General features: G+C 45.2%; 1 protein-coding gene across 1 annotated transcript in view; it reads left to right on the top strand.

The window, feature by feature from the left end:
* Positions 1-16,860, top strand: part of tmc3 (transmembrane channel like 3) — a gene marked incomplete at both ends in the record, with an annotated part of 18,599 nt that extends 1,739 nt beyond the window's left edge. The window contains 20 exons of the mRNA XM_079997942.1: positions 2,529-2,604; positions 3,747-3,828; positions 3,961-4,067; positions 5,018-5,116; positions 5,385-5,527; positions 6,299-6,446; positions 6,727-6,770; positions 8,048-8,195; positions 8,929-9,038; positions 9,145-9,223; positions 9,428-9,700; positions 10,121-10,249; positions 10,768-10,835; positions 11,248-11,376; positions 13,245-13,355; positions 13,468-13,593; positions 13,805-13,883; positions 14,352-14,394; positions 15,239-15,485; positions 16,059-16,860. Coding sequence (XP_079854068.1) covers positions 2,529-2,604; positions 3,747-3,828; positions 3,961-4,067; positions 5,018-5,116; positions 5,385-5,527; positions 6,299-6,446; positions 6,727-6,770; positions 8,048-8,195; positions 8,929-9,038; positions 9,145-9,223; positions 9,428-9,700; positions 10,121-10,249; positions 10,768-10,835; positions 11,248-11,376; positions 13,245-13,355; positions 13,468-13,593; positions 13,805-13,883; positions 14,352-14,394; positions 15,239-15,485; positions 16,059-16,860 — 3,043 coding nt within the window. The remainder of the gene's footprint in view (positions 1-2,528; positions 2,605-3,746; positions 3,829-3,960; positions 4,068-5,017; positions 5,117-5,384; positions 5,528-6,298; positions 6,447-6,726; positions 6,771-8,047; positions 8,196-8,928; positions 9,039-9,144; positions 9,224-9,427; positions 9,701-10,120; positions 10,250-10,767; positions 10,836-11,247; positions 11,377-13,244; positions 13,356-13,467; positions 13,594-13,804; positions 13,884-14,351; positions 14,395-15,238; positions 15,486-16,058) is intronic.
* Between the last annotated feature and the right edge of the window lie 213 nt (positions 16,861-17,073).

The following is a 17,073-nucleotide window of genomic DNA, read 5'->3' as shown; positions in this document are numbered from 1 at the left end:
GCCACTTCTGTTATGCTTATTCATCATCACTATGAGATAAGGTAGAAATGCATATAGTTGAAATGGCCTGAATGCAAAGTCTTCCTCTTCATGGGGAGCTGATGTTCCATGTGGTTCACAGCGGGGGGCGAATAAACAACGTGAATCATGTTTCACTGTTTGCTGTAAAACAACAAAATGGCTGAAGTGGATTCTTACTCAACCACTTTGTTGAGCTGATGGTTCATTAGGTGCAGCTCAGTGGAGGGAGGGATGCAGAGATGGATGGATGCATGCATAAGTGGGTGGATGATGGCTGGATGCTTGGGTGGATAAATGGATGGATAGGTGGATGGATGAAATGATGATTGGATGGATGTATGGATGGAGCGATGAACAGATGGGTGGGGATATGGATTCATGGACCGATGAATGGATAGATGTACAGGTAGATGGATGGAAGAATGGATGAAATGATGAATGAATGGAGAAATAGATTGATGGAACGATGGATGAATGGAGGGCTAGATGGATGGAATGATGATTGGATGGGTGGAGAGTTGTATTGATGGAATGATGTTTGGATGGATGTTTGGATGGATGGATGGATGAATGAATGAATGAATGAATGAAGGAATGGATGTACAAATAGATGGCCTGCAAATTAGGTAAGGTAAGCAGATCACTACAATGTGAAAGAGGGAGGCAGAGGGAGAGAGAGAGAGAGCGAGACGGAGGGAGAGGTGGAGGTGGAGCCCAGATGAGCTGATGCCCAGCAGGTTTGTTATTGCTCTGGTTTTATTGCCTCCATCAGGACAGAGATGCAGCGCTGCATTCACTAATCTGCCAACGCAACACGTCATATTTCACACCTCCATGCCCCTGAGTCGTTCTGCTCACGCTTAATTTAAATATCTGCATCACATTTTGTCGCATCCCATGATTCAGCCTGTTTCATGGTTATAAAGAATGTAAACTGCTCTCTGATTGGACCAGAGCTCAGATTACACATTTAATCGCTCTGGCGATGCGGTTGAAAATGACTCATTTCACCAGACTAATTTACCGTTTGGCCCAAAAATCACTCCGTTTAATTACTTTTATACCGGACGATACAATGCCTGGTTTCATCTGGATTTCTGTAATAGTGTTTTTGGACTGTGCTCTGAGTTTTTTCTTGTTTGTTTTTTAATATGCAATAAAGGTTCTTTTCAGATGGCAGAGCGGCGTTGTTTACTGGTGGTACAACGTCCTGCTCACTGACACCAAGTGGTGACTGGGAAGGAGCTGCTCCTCCATGTCACCTCCAACATGTATCACAGCTTGTTGAGAAGTGAAGGATATTTCACAAAAGTTTTAATGTTATGGTGGCAAAGACCAATTCCTGGATTTCCGATAACCAGGAGAAATGTTCATTTTGAATGAATGTTCTGTTATTTTCTCATGAGGGTGATGTGCATTGAACATGTTGATTGTAAACCTTCATATTGTACGAGGACTAATACTACACTTTACTGATACCACTTATTACCTTGAACTCTTAGCTCCCCTTCAGTTAAATTATTTAGCAGTCATAATTATGCATCATTATTATTATAAGTGTTACTGCCCTTATGGACAGTGGCTCAGTAGTTGGAAGATTCTGGTTTGATTCCTGACTCCTCCTGGTAGCATGCCGAAGTGCCCTTGAGCGAAAGGCTGAACCCCTAACGGCTCCTGATGAGCAATGCATCGCTGCCTCCATGGCTGTACCAATAAGTTGTCACTTTGGACAAATGCGTCTGATCAATGACGTAATGTGATAATTATTATTATTATTATTAGCGTTAGCATTAGTGTTAGCACTACACACATTACACTACTTACATTTCACTGCATATATGTATGGAAGTATGTATATGTATGTGACAAATAAAAATCTTGAATCTTGAATCACATTATTTTTATTACTAATAATGATTATAGCACTAATGCTAATTAAACTCTTTAATTGAACTCTTTCCGCAACCAGGAATTGGTCGCCTATAACTATTGTTATAGTTTGATTATTTTCCTAAGAATTTTTTGCGCCAAAACTATCTGGAACAGAACAACAGCAGAAGCGACGAACACGGTCTACGTGTCGTAAGAACCGGGACGTACAGAGCGGAGATTAATGAAAAAAACAACTGAATCTGACCCAAAGTAGCTGCACGGTTGAACATCCCCACATTTAATGACAGAGTGCAGATTCAGGAACCTGGGAACCTGGGAACCTGGGAACCTGGGAACCTGGGAACCTGGGAACCTGGGAACCTGTGATACTGTACCTACCTAACATGACACTGGACCCTGTGTATTGCTGCCTGCAGCTATATTCATTATTGTTATTATACAGTATCTCCAGTACATTAAGTATTTGTCTTGTGCTGTAGTATTATCATAATATTGTCTACCCATATTGGGCTCAGTGTCCCTGTCTCAGATGTTGATTGAAGTGTTAAGTGTTGTCTTATGACTTATAGAGGAACTGCAGCTGGTAGTAATCCTCCTACTGTCACCGGGTGCAGGCAGGCCAGGGAGATCGTGCTGCGCTACGAGGGACGGCTGACCAGGACCAGGGGATACCAGGCGGCAGGGGCTGACGTGGGTACACACTAGTACACACTAAAATTCACAGTAGAGTACGCACTAAAGTACACACTGAAGTACACACTTTAATTACCCTGCATCCGTGCACGTGAGAAATAAGCTGCAGGTCTGATTCCCTCGTCTGAACAAGAGTAGAAGCAGAGAGAGGCTCTGTGCTCTCAACCACGGCTCCATGCTCCTCCAGGTTCTGCAATTCAACAAATCAAAACACATTGCTGCACCACTGTTTTATAGTTGTCTTTCCCTAACCCTCATTTATTGTTCCACTGTTCAATCTCTTTGTCTTTTAATACAAACACACACAAACGCACATGCGCATGAACACACACACACGCACGCACACACACACACACACACACACACACACACACACACACACACACACACACACACACACACACACGCACGCACGCACACACACACACACGCACACACCAGAGTGTGCCAGGATAAACAGATTTATTTCCTCTTCTTTAATTAAAGTCTACCAGAGATGTTGACCACAGCTGCTCAAGCCCCATTAGCATTAATGGACTTTAAGCAAGCGGCTGATGATGAAATATTAATTATAATATTCACTACACAGATCGTTTCACTCATCATTGTTAAACGCAAAATCAATGCAGTGACTCTGTCGCACGGATTGGATTTGAAACGATCAGTGATTTTCTGAGAATTGGATCTGGCTGCAAGTCACGAGATCATGAGTCTGTTCATTCACTGATCTGTCTGTCTGTCTGTCTGTCTGTCTGTCCCTCTGTCTGTCCACTTGTCTTTTCCTCTGTCTGTCTGTCTGTCATGGAGTCGTCTATGTTTTATCATACATATCATTTATATTTCATACTTAGATGCACCGATTAAAAATATGAGCCTGAAATCATGATTTCTGGATTTTCTTGATATAATTATGTTTGAAAATGAATTTTTCAGTCACAACATTACAGCAAGTGTCATGTTAGCACTGAAATGCTTTTACTTTGCACCAAATCTCCGCAGTGCAAAAATATAAATACTCAAAAATTTGGATAATATCATATCTGTCTCTGTCTCCTCTCTAAAACAGTGGATTATTCATGAATTAGTCATTGTGATTATTGGTCTTCACGCTCGTTGTTCCTTCGTTCCTTCTTCTCCAGCTGCTGAAGAAACTCTCCCGGCTTCTGTACAACATCGTGGTTCTGTTCATTCCGTGGGAGATGAGAATCAAGAGGATAGAAAGTGAGACTGCTCTGCCCTCATATTGTACTAGATTTACTGCTATATTTAGCAATGGATATTGTACTATATTTGCCATATATTCAGTATTTCATGTTGTGTGACCTTCTCTGACTGGAAGTCTGGACTCTGAAGGTCACTTCGGATCGGGAGTCGCTTCCTACTTCATCTTCCTGCGCTGGCTGTTTGGGATCAACATTGTTCTGACCATCATGACGGGAGCCTTCATCGTTCTCCCGGAGGTCAATCAATCAATCAATCAATCAATCAATCAATCAATCAATCAACGACTGTTACGATTGATTCGTCAGTTACAGTCAATGTACATTTTCTGCTTGGACATTTTAGCTTCCTCCAACTTCATCACTTTCCTAACACTTCTGTAAGGACATTATTTTAAAAATATTATATTATTATTATATTATTTATTATGATATAAGAATATAGAATATTGAAGCCATAGCACGGTACCTCTCCAAAACAGTGCATATTCCTAAAAATATTCTCAAAATTGACTTGACTAAATGTTTGGTTTAAAACCTCAATTCATACACAGTACTGAGGAAGGACCTGTTTCCTCACTTACCAAGTCAGGGAATATGTAAATAACTGATGACGGCATTTAAAGTATAATATAATATGAGATATATGATGTGAAACTATAAGTTGTACTGTTCGAACCGTCAGACCTTAGAAAACAGTTTGAGAAGCAGCTGATTTACGCTTCTTGTGTCAGGAGCAATTTCCACAATTTCCATTTTCATCTCTCTGCTCATCCCACATCTCATTACTCTCTCGGCCTCCTCCATCGCCCGTAGGTTGCATCCCCTGTTCATAGATTATTTTTACAGATTGACGTTTGTCTCTGTTTTGGGCCCTGGGGCCTCTGCAAGGACCAGCCCGAGGAAATAAGCTTTTAAATCTTTTGGTAAAATGTTTTTTTACAGGATAGCCCATCCTGACATTTAATAGTTGTTGTTATCTCCTATTTTATTATTTATTTTATGCTTCATGTTTGTTATATATTATATATATTTTTATTTTCTGAATAATCATTTAAACTCAATGCTTGTTTACTCATTCATTTATCGATTCTTTTTTTTAGTTTATTGATTTGGATTAATTGATTGATCATGTTGGAATGAAAGGTGATTTTCAAAATCATTAATAATTCTTCTGATCTGTGCTCCAGCTGCTGGCGGGGGCTTCGTTCGGGACCACCAGGAGTAAGACCATCCCCCGGGAGCAGCTGGCCTCAGCCCAGGACCTGGACACCATCTGGTCCCTGGGGGTAAGGTTTTGTTTACTTTCAGACATCACACTCTGACCCCCCAGGACCAGGAGAGACATTAACAGCCCAGTTCATAATATCAGCGATGGATTTATCAACCTTGAATTGCAACTGATTTGTGTTGATGTTGAGTAAGATTTACTGTTTGGATCCAATGCAACATGATGGTGTGTGTGTGTGTGTGTGTGTGTGTGTGTGTGTGTGTGTGTGTGTGTGTGTGTGTGTGTGTGTGTGTGTGTGTGTGTGTTTGCGTGTGTGTGTACTCCAGGGCTACCTGCAGTACTCTGTGCTGTTCTATGGATACTACGGTCGCGTGCGTCGGATCGGCAGCGCTGGGTACCGCCTCCCGCTGGCGTACTTCCTGGTGGGGATGGCGGTGTTCGCCTACAGCTTCATCATCCTGCTGAGGAAGTAAGCTGTCTGTCTGTCTGAATGCCTGTCTATCTATCTGTCTGACTGCCTGTTTGCCTGAATGCCTGTCCGTCTGAATGCCTTTCTCTCTGTCTGAATGCCTGTCCGTCTTTTTGAATGCCTGTCCGTCTATCTGCCTGACTGCCTGTTTGCCTGTCTGTCTGCCTGAATGCCTGCCTGTCTGAGTGCTTGCCTGTCTTTCTGAATGCCTGTCTGTCTGCCTGAATGCCTGCCTGTCTGAGTGCTTGCCTGTCTTTCTGAATGCCTGTCTGTCTGTCTGTGAACAAGCTACTTACAAATTATTATTTGTTACTGTTACTATTTTTGACTATTTGCACAGTATACATCTCAGCTTCATTTAACTGGCTGCCCGTAGGTCCTTCAAAAGTCTTGAAATGTCCCCAATTCAGTTTTACACATTAGGATTTATTTGAATTGAATTTATCAAGATTTGAGTCAATGTTTCTGACATTCTAAAACCTTAAACGTACGACTGAACCTGATGCGTACCTTCATTATCAGCTGCTTCACTTTATTCATTAGTCATAATAAGAGAACGAGGTTTTATCCCAAAGAAAGTCTTGAAATTTCATCATATTTGTGTTAAAGGTGTTGCATTTAAATTGTGATACCTGCAGACACTCAAGTAGCTGGACGTGTTACTTACCACGAGGATAAATAAATAGACCTGCTTCGTTGATATTTGAGGACTCTATGATCCATGTTTTTGTTCCAGAACGTTGACAGTGTTGTTGCGGTGTTGTTTTCCAGGATGGCCAAGAACTCGCGGCTGAGCCTTGCCAGCGCCTCGGACGAGAACTTCACGTTCTGCTGGAGAGTGTTCTGCGCCTGGGACTACTTGATCGGCAACCCCGAGGCCGCGGAGAGCAAGGGGGCCGCCATCGTCAACAGCATAAGGGTGGGAACACAATACCAGTGAGCTCGCTGAGTTTTAACACTGTGTTTTATTTTGATTAATTTATTCACTGTTTCTTTTAAATAAAATGTTATATATATATATATAACATTTTAAATTATAATTTAACATGAAACTTGAATTTTCATTGTTTGTCTCCCCGTTGATCCCTTTTACTAAAACTGATGGAAGATTTTGAATAAAACTATAATAATAAATCGAGTCTGAAAATCCCCAATCTTAAAAATATCAACAGTAATATGTGATTTCACCCATTTTACAGGAAGCGATCGTGGAGGAACAGGAGAAGAAGAAGGACACAAGTCTGTAGGTGTCATCTGTCACCCGAAACAAACACACCGGAGACAGTTACAGCATTATTCCTGTATTAATACAGCATTATTACCGTATTAATACAGCATTATTATAGTTATGATCAAAAATGTGTTGAGAAGACCTGATGGCGACTTGTAGTTATATCATAAAGAGAAGCTCCAATCACACCTTCAGGTTCACGCTCGTCTTGGATGTCGTTCTTTCATGTAGCGCTAGATGGAGCTAGGAGAGATAGACGGCAGGCAGGCAGGCAGACAGGCAGGCAGACAGACAGACAGACAGAAGGCCAGGCAGGCAGGCAGACAGACAGACAGACAGACAGACAGACAGACAGAAGGCCAGGCAGGCAGGCAGGCAGGCAGGCAGGCAGGCAGGCAGGCAGACAGGCGGGCAGACAGACAGACAGACAGACAGAAGGCCAGGCAGGCAGGCAGGCTGGCAGACACACAGGCAGGCAGGCAGGCAGGCAGATGGACAGAAGGCCAGGCAGGCAGGCAGGCAGACAGACAGAACGGCAGGCAGGCAGGCAGACACGCAGGCAGGCAGGCAGGCGGCCAGGCAGGCAGATGGCCAGGCGGGCAGGCAGCCAGCCAGGCAGGCAGGCAGACAGGCAGACAGCCAGGCAGACAGTCAGGCAGGCAGACAGCAAGGCAGGCAGGCAGGGAGTCCTAGCCACATACTTACTGTCTGGGTTAGTTGCCATCACCAAGATGACCCGACTCCTCTTAAAGGGAACTTCGCCCACTTGTTTCTGGTCGTGGCTTTAGAATGTCTGACTTCGAATGTCGCTCTATATGTCACGCTAAATAACTCAATATCAGCTGAGCAGCAGACACACAGGACTCCTGCTTCTGTAAATCCACTTTAGGACGTCGACGCAGCAGCTGAAGACGGTGAAATCAGATTAATACTCCGGCGTCCAGACTCTGAGTCCGCCTCCTCCGGTCCAAAAGGCAGGAGCAACCACCGCTGGGAAGAGGAGCTTCCACAGGACGTAGAGCAGCCATGAGCAGTTCAGCCCAACACTGAAACTGCCGGAGAATTAAAACACCAATTAAAAAGCAATACACATGTGGTTTGGCATCACAAGGTTTGGCATCGTAAAGCTGGAAGCTTCCGCAGACACAGTTTTAAAACAAAACTCCTCTCTACCCTTTCTCTCCCTCCATCCTTTATCCCTCCATTTTCTCTCCCTCTATCTGCTCTCCTTCCATCCTCTCCCTCCTTCCATCCCTCCATCCTCTCTCCCCCAATCCTCCATCTTTCAGGGCCGTTCTGATCAGCCTCCGCATCCTGGCCAACATCCTGGTTCTTCTGTCTCTGGCCGGCAGCATCTACATCATCTACTTTGTGGTGGATCGCTCCCAGAAGCTGGAGCAGGAGAAGCCGGAGTTGACGCTGTGGGAGAAGAACGAGGTGGGAGACGGGGGAGAACGAGGGGAGTCATTACTGTCATTACATTATTTAACTTTTCAATGTGATTATGAGCGGTCGGTGAAACAGGAGACGTGAGACGTGGAGCGGCAGAGCGGTCATGGCATCTCCATCTGTCAGTGACAGACGGAGATTTGATTTTCCTCGCGAGAGACTGTGAAATGAGCAGCAAGCGAGCATTTCAGATCCGTCCCGTCCTGGTTGCTGCCGCAGTGTGTAGAGAGTGTTCCTGAGGAGTATTTTTACAGCTGGGATGTTACATTGATTTTAAAAAAGTTTGTTCAAATCTGACCGGGGCCTTTCTGTGTGGATGTTGCATGCTCTCCCCGTGATCACGTGGGTTCCCTCCACCTGCTTCAGCTTCCTCTCATCCTAAAGACGTGCATGTCAGGGTTAGACACTCCTGCTGATGTCCTTGAGCAAGGCATTGGCTCCAGAACTGGAGTTGGGCCCCGGCCGTCATGCTTTGGCTGCATACTGGTCATTAGGTGTGGTTGCTCTATCAAAAAATATACAAATTATACGTATGATGATGAATGTAATAATATTTAGTCCCTCAACAATCTTTTGTTTCTTCTCTGCATAACAATTTAATACAGACTGATACAGAAAATGTAAAAACAGAAAACAAACAATGGCTGCTTTACTCCCGGAAACCTTGCAGCCCATTGTAACTCCATCTCCCCTCTGTAACTCCACCTCCTTCTACCTCCAGGTCAGTGTGGTGGTGTCGCTCATTACCATGATCGCTCCTTCTGCATTTGAGCTGGTGGCTCAGCTGGAGATGTACCACCCCCGCACCTCGTTGCGCTTCCAGCTGGCCAGGTAGGGTACAGCAGGGAGGGAAGGCCACGCGCCGCTCCAAATGTTGGGGTCCATCCTGCTCCACTGTGTTTTCATTCATTAAATAAACCTCTGGGTGTCCCCGCAGGGTGCTGGTTCTATACCTGGGGAACCTCTACAGCCTCATCATCGCTCTCCTCGACAAGGTCAACAGCATGAGTTCTGCTGTTAGTGTCTCCATCTCCCTCCCACTTGGAAATCAGTTTCTAGAGAGATCATGCAAGACTTAAGACGCAAGACTTAGTCTTACATTTTCTTAAAATCTTTAGTATTTAAAAGGACTTTAAAAGTATTAAATTGAACTCTCTGCTACCTGCGGACTCCCTGTTTTGACTAATTCATTTAACCACCATTCCTGCTGGTCTGCCCAGATCCCGGTGAGTCCGTCCAACTGGTCCGACTCTGGTTCCTTCCTGTCCACCATCTCGCAACCGGAGCAGCAGAGCGTCTCCACCCTCGTCTTCGACCTCTCCGCCTCCGGCCAGCGCAGCACCGTGGCGACGGTGGCTGCCACGGTGCTAGACATCAACAACAGCATCAGCAGCATCAGCGCCAAGAGCGAGCTGCCGTTCTCCAACCGGACAGCTCTGCTGGAGAAGACCATGCGCTCCCAGGACCCCTGCTGGGAGACCTACGTTGGACAGGTTACCCTGGACTCACCTCCATAACAACCCCTTTAAGCCCTAGTACCAGACTGGGTACTAGGGCTTGGTACTTGGTACTATAAAATTAAATAAAATTGATCCGCGGTGGCCACCCCTAATGGGAGCAGCCGAAAGAAGAAAAATTAATTACATTAAATATTTGAATTAATTTGTGACTGTGGTGGCATTAACTAACATAACTTCTAAACAAAATGGCGATATATTTTTTAACCCTATTTGGCTCTAAATCTGACATAGGAAAACTTGTACCTTTATTTCTGGGTACTCTAGTAGATTTCGAGACTAAGAAAGAATGTAAAAAATAAAGTGAAGGTGTTTCAGTGGCAAGTGTGTGTGTGTGTGTGTGTGTGTGTGTGTGTGTGTGTGTGTGTGTGTGTGTGTGTGTGTGTGTGTGTGTAGGAGATGCTGAAGCTCTCCATCATCGATATGATCTTCACGGTGGCCAGCATCCTGCTGATCGACTTCCTGCGCGGCCTGGCCGTGCGCTACCTCAGCGACTGCTGCTGCTGGGACCTGGAGAGCAAGTTTGTGAGTGCCACGCCATTTCCCAGAATCCTCTTTTTCCACCTGCGCTGTTGTCTGCTGTAATCTGCACAGCGCTCGTGTTTTGAACCAAAACAATGGTTGAAATTGTTTCAGATCCTTGTGGAATGTTGGAACGTCTGACAATAACATAAGATAAGACTTCACTACACCCCGGGGGATACTCAAAAAGAGAGATGAAATAAGATATATGTACAAATCTAAAAACAGTAGTTTACAGGGAGTAGCAAAGTAAAGTACATATAATATATAGCAGCAGTGTTTAGTAGTAATAATAATAATAATAATATGTATTAATAATACTAGTATTAAGCTGGTATAGTTAATATGTGTATTATATATTGATTGTATTGTATAAGTACATCTATTTATAGTGTGCTGAGATAGCAGCAGTCAGAAAATACTCTCTGCCTCCTGAACTCCTGGTGTTACTGGAAGGTATTATCTTAACACACCCGCTGGTTTTAGGTGACATTAAACAGTTTGTTTTATCTCCTCTGCAGCCCGAATACGGAGAATTCAAAATTGCAGAGAACGTCCTGCACCTGATTTACAACCAGGGAATGATCTGGTGAGCGTGATAACAGGAACATCAAACCTTTTTATTGGGGTTAAATTAGGTTGATATCATGATTAAACTGTAGCTCCGTCCTGCCGCCGGTACAGCACTGCAGCTCCATCTGTCACCATTAGGCTGTCTGAGCCACCCCACTGCATTCTGGGTAAATTGGAGTGGGATCTCTCCATTACAGCTCCATGCTCCACCGCGCTGCGTTTCCTCAACTCATTTCAGAGAAGATGCAAGGGGTCGTGAGCATAATGACCCTGTGTGTGTGTGTGTGTGTGTGTGTGTGTGTGTGTGTGTGTGTGTGTGTGTATGTGTGTGTGTGTGTGTGTGTGTGTGTGTGTGTGTGTGTGTGTGTGTGTGTGTGTGTTTGTGTGCGTGCGTGTGCGTGTGCGTGTGCACGTGTCCTATCCTCCAGGATGGGGGCGTTCTTCTCGCCGTGCCTCCCGGCCTTCAACGTGCTGAAGCTGATTGGTTTGATGTATCTGAGGAGCTGGGCGGTGCTCACCTGCAATGTCCCCCACCAGCAGGTTTTCAGGGCCTCCAGGTGCTTCATGAATGTTTCTTTTGTTTATTAAATCCTATATTTGAAACTTTACCATCTGGTACTTTATGAGAAGAAACAGCCATTCAATGTATTTGTATTCTGACATGTACTATTGCTATATAAATATATATAAATAGAGATAGATAGATAGATAGATAGATAGATAGATAGATAGATAGATAGATAGATAGATAGATAGATAGATAGATAGATAGATAGATAGATAGATAGATAGATAGATAGATAGATAGATAGATAGATAGATAGGTAGATAGATAGATAGATAGATAGATAGATAGATAGATAGATAGATAGATAGATAGATAGATAGATAGATAGATAGATAGATAGATAGATAGATAGATAGATAGATAGATAGGTAGATAGTTGACTATATTGCTTTGTCGATAGTATATATATTATAGACAAAAATATCGATCAGAAGAATGAAAAAAGAATGTGACGTCTTAGAACGTTCTGTCTTCATCTTCTATCTGTAATTATAACAATTATAAGAATCTACAATTTGCCACACATAAACAATTGCACATTCATTCTTGCATGTATGAGCACACACACCCATGCACGCACACACACACACCTACACACACAGCTCTCAGCTGCCACGTGGATTTATGTAACAAGGCTCGCAGCCTCTCAGGCCTTATCAGTGGCTCCCAGATGTAGTGGAAAATAAGAGCATCCATCCAACGCAAAGAAGTACATTACACACACACAGGCACACACACGCATGCAGGCATTGCACTGCTGAGTGAGCGTGTTAGATCCAGTCGTGCTGCAGGGGAGACAGACATTGATCCTGACGCTTTGCTGATCATTAAAGACCCAGAATTCGGTCTGAAGCACTGACTGAATGAAACACTGACAGCTTTCCCTGACATTGCTTTAAAGTGGTAATCCATAAGATTATGAGAAACAGCTATTCCTTTATTTGCTCTTTCCATTGTTGGCGGTGGAGTCCACCACAGCATAAAGTGAAATCCAGCCATTGGTGAATTAGTTATAGCAGCGTAGCTAGTTGTGGTCAGTAAACTGTCGATATGGATGAACATTCACAAAAAAGCACAGAAAAATCCTCCTGCCACCTGAAGTGACAAGAAAAACAGTGAATCAGAAGAAGAAAAACGTGAAAGGAAGTGACAAAGAGCAAAGATGAGGGGAAACCTGGATGTTGGGGGTAAAAACAATGCGATGGATGGATGCTTTAATGTTCTGTTTGTCATCATAGAAATTCTACCCTCCCATTCTACTCCATGAACAGTGTGGAAGAAATTCTTCTGCAATGATGGGTGAGGTTAATCTGCCCGCTACAAGAAAACAAAAACTGAGATTATTCAAGATTATTTATTCTGCAGAATAAAGAGACAGGTTCAGTGCTGCTTCAAAGCAGCGTTCTGATCAGTCTGATCTTATTTCTGATCAAGAGGCTTCATACAACAACAGAGGGTGTGGCTTGGCTCAGAAGTCATTTACAAGTCTGTCCCTCAACTGTCTCCCTGGATGCCAACCTCACACAGTACATTCACAGGAAGTTGTAAATGTTTGATGTTTGAGCTGGCAGATGTGGATTACGATCCCTTACAATGCACCTCCAGGCTCCCCGTTGTTATTCCTCATCTCCATACAAGGTAAACAGGACCAAATGAGATCTGGTTCTTCCATGTTAGAACTGACATTGTAGAGAGAAAGAACATTTCTCTTGACATAAAGTTGGGGGCTTCCTGGGAAAACAGAGACAATGTTTTAAAAAACTCCCTCTCTGGAGGTAGAGGCCTTTGTCCTCATTCTAAATAATTGATCGTCAGCATTTTTCTCTCACAACAGTCGCTCTGTTTATTTCTGCTCAGATCGAACAACTTCTACCTGGCCATGCTGCTCTTCATGCTGTTCCTCTGCATGCTTCCCACCATCTTCGCCATCGTCAGATACAGACCCTCCCAGCACTGTGGGCCCTTCAGGTAAACGGGTACCAAACTGGTGCCAAACTGGTGTGAATCATGAGAGCTAGTTATGTTATGAAGTACTAACAGTGTAATAAACACAATAAAACTGAGTGTTTGCACGTCGCAGCGGTCAGGAGAAGATCTATGACATCATCTCTGAGACCATCGCCAGCGACTTCCCGCTGTGGTTCAGCAAAGTGATGAGCTACGTCACCAGCCCTGTGGTGGTGCTGCCAGCGCTGCTGCTGCTGTTGTGAGGCTGGACACGTGCACGGACACACACACAAACACACACGCTCACACACATGCACACGCACACGCACACACACACACACACACACACACACACACACACACACACACACACACACACACACACACACACACACACACACACACACACACACACACAATGAACATCACTCTGCTTCACAGTTGTGGTTGCTTGGTTGTGTGTGTTGCAGCATGTTGATCTACTACCTCCAGGCCATCGCAAGATCCCTCAAATTCACCAACAACCAGCTCAGGATGCAGCTACAGACTGTAAGGGTCTGTCTGTCTGTCTGTCTGTCTGTCTGTCTGTCTCTCTCTCTCTCTCACTCTGTCTGTCTGTCTCGATCTCTCTCACTCTGTTTATCTGTCTGTCTGTCTGTCTGTCTTACTGTCTGTCTGTCTGTCTCTCTCACTCTGTTTGTCTGTCTGTCTGTCTGTCTGTCTGTCTGTCTGTCTGTCTATCTGTCTCTCACTCTGTCTGTCTGTCTGTCTGTCTGTCTGTCTGTCTGTCTGTCTGTCTGTCTGTCTGTCTGTCTGTCTCTAACTCTGTTTGTTTGTCACTCTGTCTGTCTGTCTGTCTGTCTGTCTGTCTCTCACTCTGTCTGTCTCTCACTCTGTCACTGTTTCTCTAAATTCAATTGAAATTTCTTGAATGTCAGAAGAACAACATTGCCAAAAAACAATTAACTAGAAATATACAATTAATTTAAATAACAAAACTTTGGTTTTCGACTGTAGGAGCGGACTGAAGATAAGAAGAAGGTTTGCCAGTTGGCTGCAGGTACAACATACCTGGCATTGCCAGACCGATTCCCAAATGTATATAAGTCTGGAATCTCTCCGTTCATTTGAAATTTCCAAGGGGTGTTACCAACGGGCACAGACCAAAATTTCTTTGGACGCAATTGGATAGACCTACAACCAATCAGAGCATTAGTGTGACGTAGCGCAGAGTGAGGGCTTGCTCAGTTAAACTTTTACCAAATCCTGTGACAAGTACAACAAACACATCTTTCTTAGCAACAAAAGCTTTTTAGAGGAAATATACTGTCCAGTTCATTTAATACCAGTAGCGGATTCAAGAAACCGTTCCATGTCAGCCATCTTGGTAAGGTGGATGATAGCTCAGGAGGTAGAGCTGGTGGTCTCGTAATCTAAAGGTTGCTGGTTGGATCCCAGGCTCCTCCTGCTAGCATGCTGTCGTGTCCTTGAGCAAGACACTTAACCCCTAATTGCTCCTGATGGCTGCGTCCGTCGGTGTTTGAATAATTGTAAGTCGCTTTGGATAAAAGCGTCTGATCAATGTAATAAAAGGTCTGTCAACAGCTCTCCTTTGCATCATTATCGTATCAACCCCGCCCCATATTAGATAAACAGTTGTGATTGGCCCTACCCTGGCACCCTAGACGTATTCTGCAGAGCAAGAATAAGTCCAGCCACCCTCCCATTCAAACAGATATCATGAGCTGCAGATTGCTGTGGTTCCCAGGCTATGGACGACGCTGTTGGTTCAATGAATTCAACTATTTCCTGTTTGACCCCTGTGACCTCTGACTTTCTGACTATACAATCTGTGACCTGTGCCCTTTGGGATTTATGACATCTGTGACCCCTGACCTCCATAGCACGGCTCCAGGCTCCGGAGGCGGCTACGGACAAAGTGTCGGAGCGCCGGGAGAGTGACTCATCCATCCACACGTCGTCCCCTCGACACAACGGCAGCGTTACCAACTTCCAGTCTCCAGTTCGTCGTGGCAACAGCATCCGCACCATCAGCCAATCAGCATCCAGGGCGGAGTTGAGAGGCACCGGATCATCCCGCAGTCCCACATCGATCCCTCACATCAACCGACTGGATCACGTTCCCAACAGGTCCAGCATCCAACATCTAGAGAGAAAGAAAACGCTGCTGACAACCAGATTTTGCACCAAATTAAACACATTTCCAAGCAGTTTTCAGAAAAAAATCTCTTTGACTCTTTGTGCGTTTGGTGAGCAATAGAGTGTAAATCAGTCACGTTCAATATGTGTTATGATTCCAAATTCCTTTTTTCAACGTCGATTTAATCCTCAGTGATTATTTAGTTTGTGAGTCGAAGATTCTCTCTCTCTCTCTCTCTCTCTCTCTCTCTTGCTCACTCACTGTATAAATTCAAGCTTCGTTGGTTGGTGGCTGCTTGAGGTGCATGTGTGACTTGTGGCCCCTTAAACAAATCCAGATTCAGACTCAGTTCGGTGTGTATGGCTGAAGTCATTTAAAATATTCACAATGAACAAATTGTTGGCCTTGGGTCACTCGTATTATTCCACATTTTCAAACCTTGTCTCATCCACCAGGCAGGTGGTGTTTACCAGCGGCTCCAGCAGGTCCAAGTCCTACTTCCACATGGCGTACAATCCTTCATCTCGCTACCCCGAGAACATTCACTCTGACCCGCTGTACCGGAAGACGGTGCGGACCATGCACCCTGCCGAGGCCGCCGGTATCATGGCCGTCCCAGCCTACGGGCGGCGGCCGCACGCCACGCGCTACCTGATCGTCAACGAGCGTGAGCCGCGGAAGAAGCTGCTGCGCTCGGCCACGAGGATTCCACGACACTTCTGCCTGGAGGAGCCTGCGGAGCTGGTAGAGCTTTACCCCCGCAGCGTGAAGCGCTACGTGCCCCGCGCCGCCCCCCACCACCACCCGCAAAGGCCGCACCTCCACGAGGGGGAAGGGGAGGAAGAGGAGGGGAAGAGGAAGGCCGGCAGGCGGGGCTTGCTGGACCAGGACAGCCGCCCACACTCTCTCTCTGACCTCTGTCACCCGCCGCGCTTCTACATCGGCGAGGACGGCGTCTCTGCCAGAGGACGCCGCAGGGCGGAGGCGGGGGACAGGGGGGGCGGAGGGGAGATAGACTGGGAGGATCTGGAAGCATACACCCGCTCCCACGTCGCCACAAGGAGGGCGGAGCCTCTGGTTCAAACCAGGCGTCGTGTCCCATCACCGGCCCAGCACGTGGAGCCCCAGGTGAAGCCCAAGACCAGGCCCAAGCTGGAGCGCTCCCTCACGGAGTCAGACTCGGCCTCCCTGGCCTCCAGCAGCGACCAGCAGAACAGCAGCACGGACCAGTACATCCAGGTGATCCACCACAGGGAACGCTACCTCAAGTCCGATGTACGGCATGGAAAGCTGGCCAAGAAGAAGTCCAAGGCCAGCATCGACCTTGTGTCCAGATCAAACGACCTGATCTGTTCCAACGTGTGACCGTTATCAAAGAATAACTGAAATGTACCAGCACAGTATACATATTAACAGAATACATACCAAAATATCATATTTTTCCTCTGTGTATTGTTTCCATGTAGGAAAATTTATTGATTACATAATGTTAGACAATAACATCAAGCTGACCCTATAACATACATTGTGAAAAGTTGCTCTACATTGAATGATCCCCTATGAAGTTGTTGTGATAAT

The sequence above is a fragment of the Zeus faber genome (genome assembly GCF_960531495.2).
Source record: "Zeus faber genome assembly, chromosome: 3".
Lineage (NCBI taxonomy): Eukaryota > Metazoa > Chordata > Actinopteri > Zeiformes > Zeidae > Zeus > Zeus faber.
This window is presented reverse-complemented; position numbering and strand designations above follow the sequence as displayed.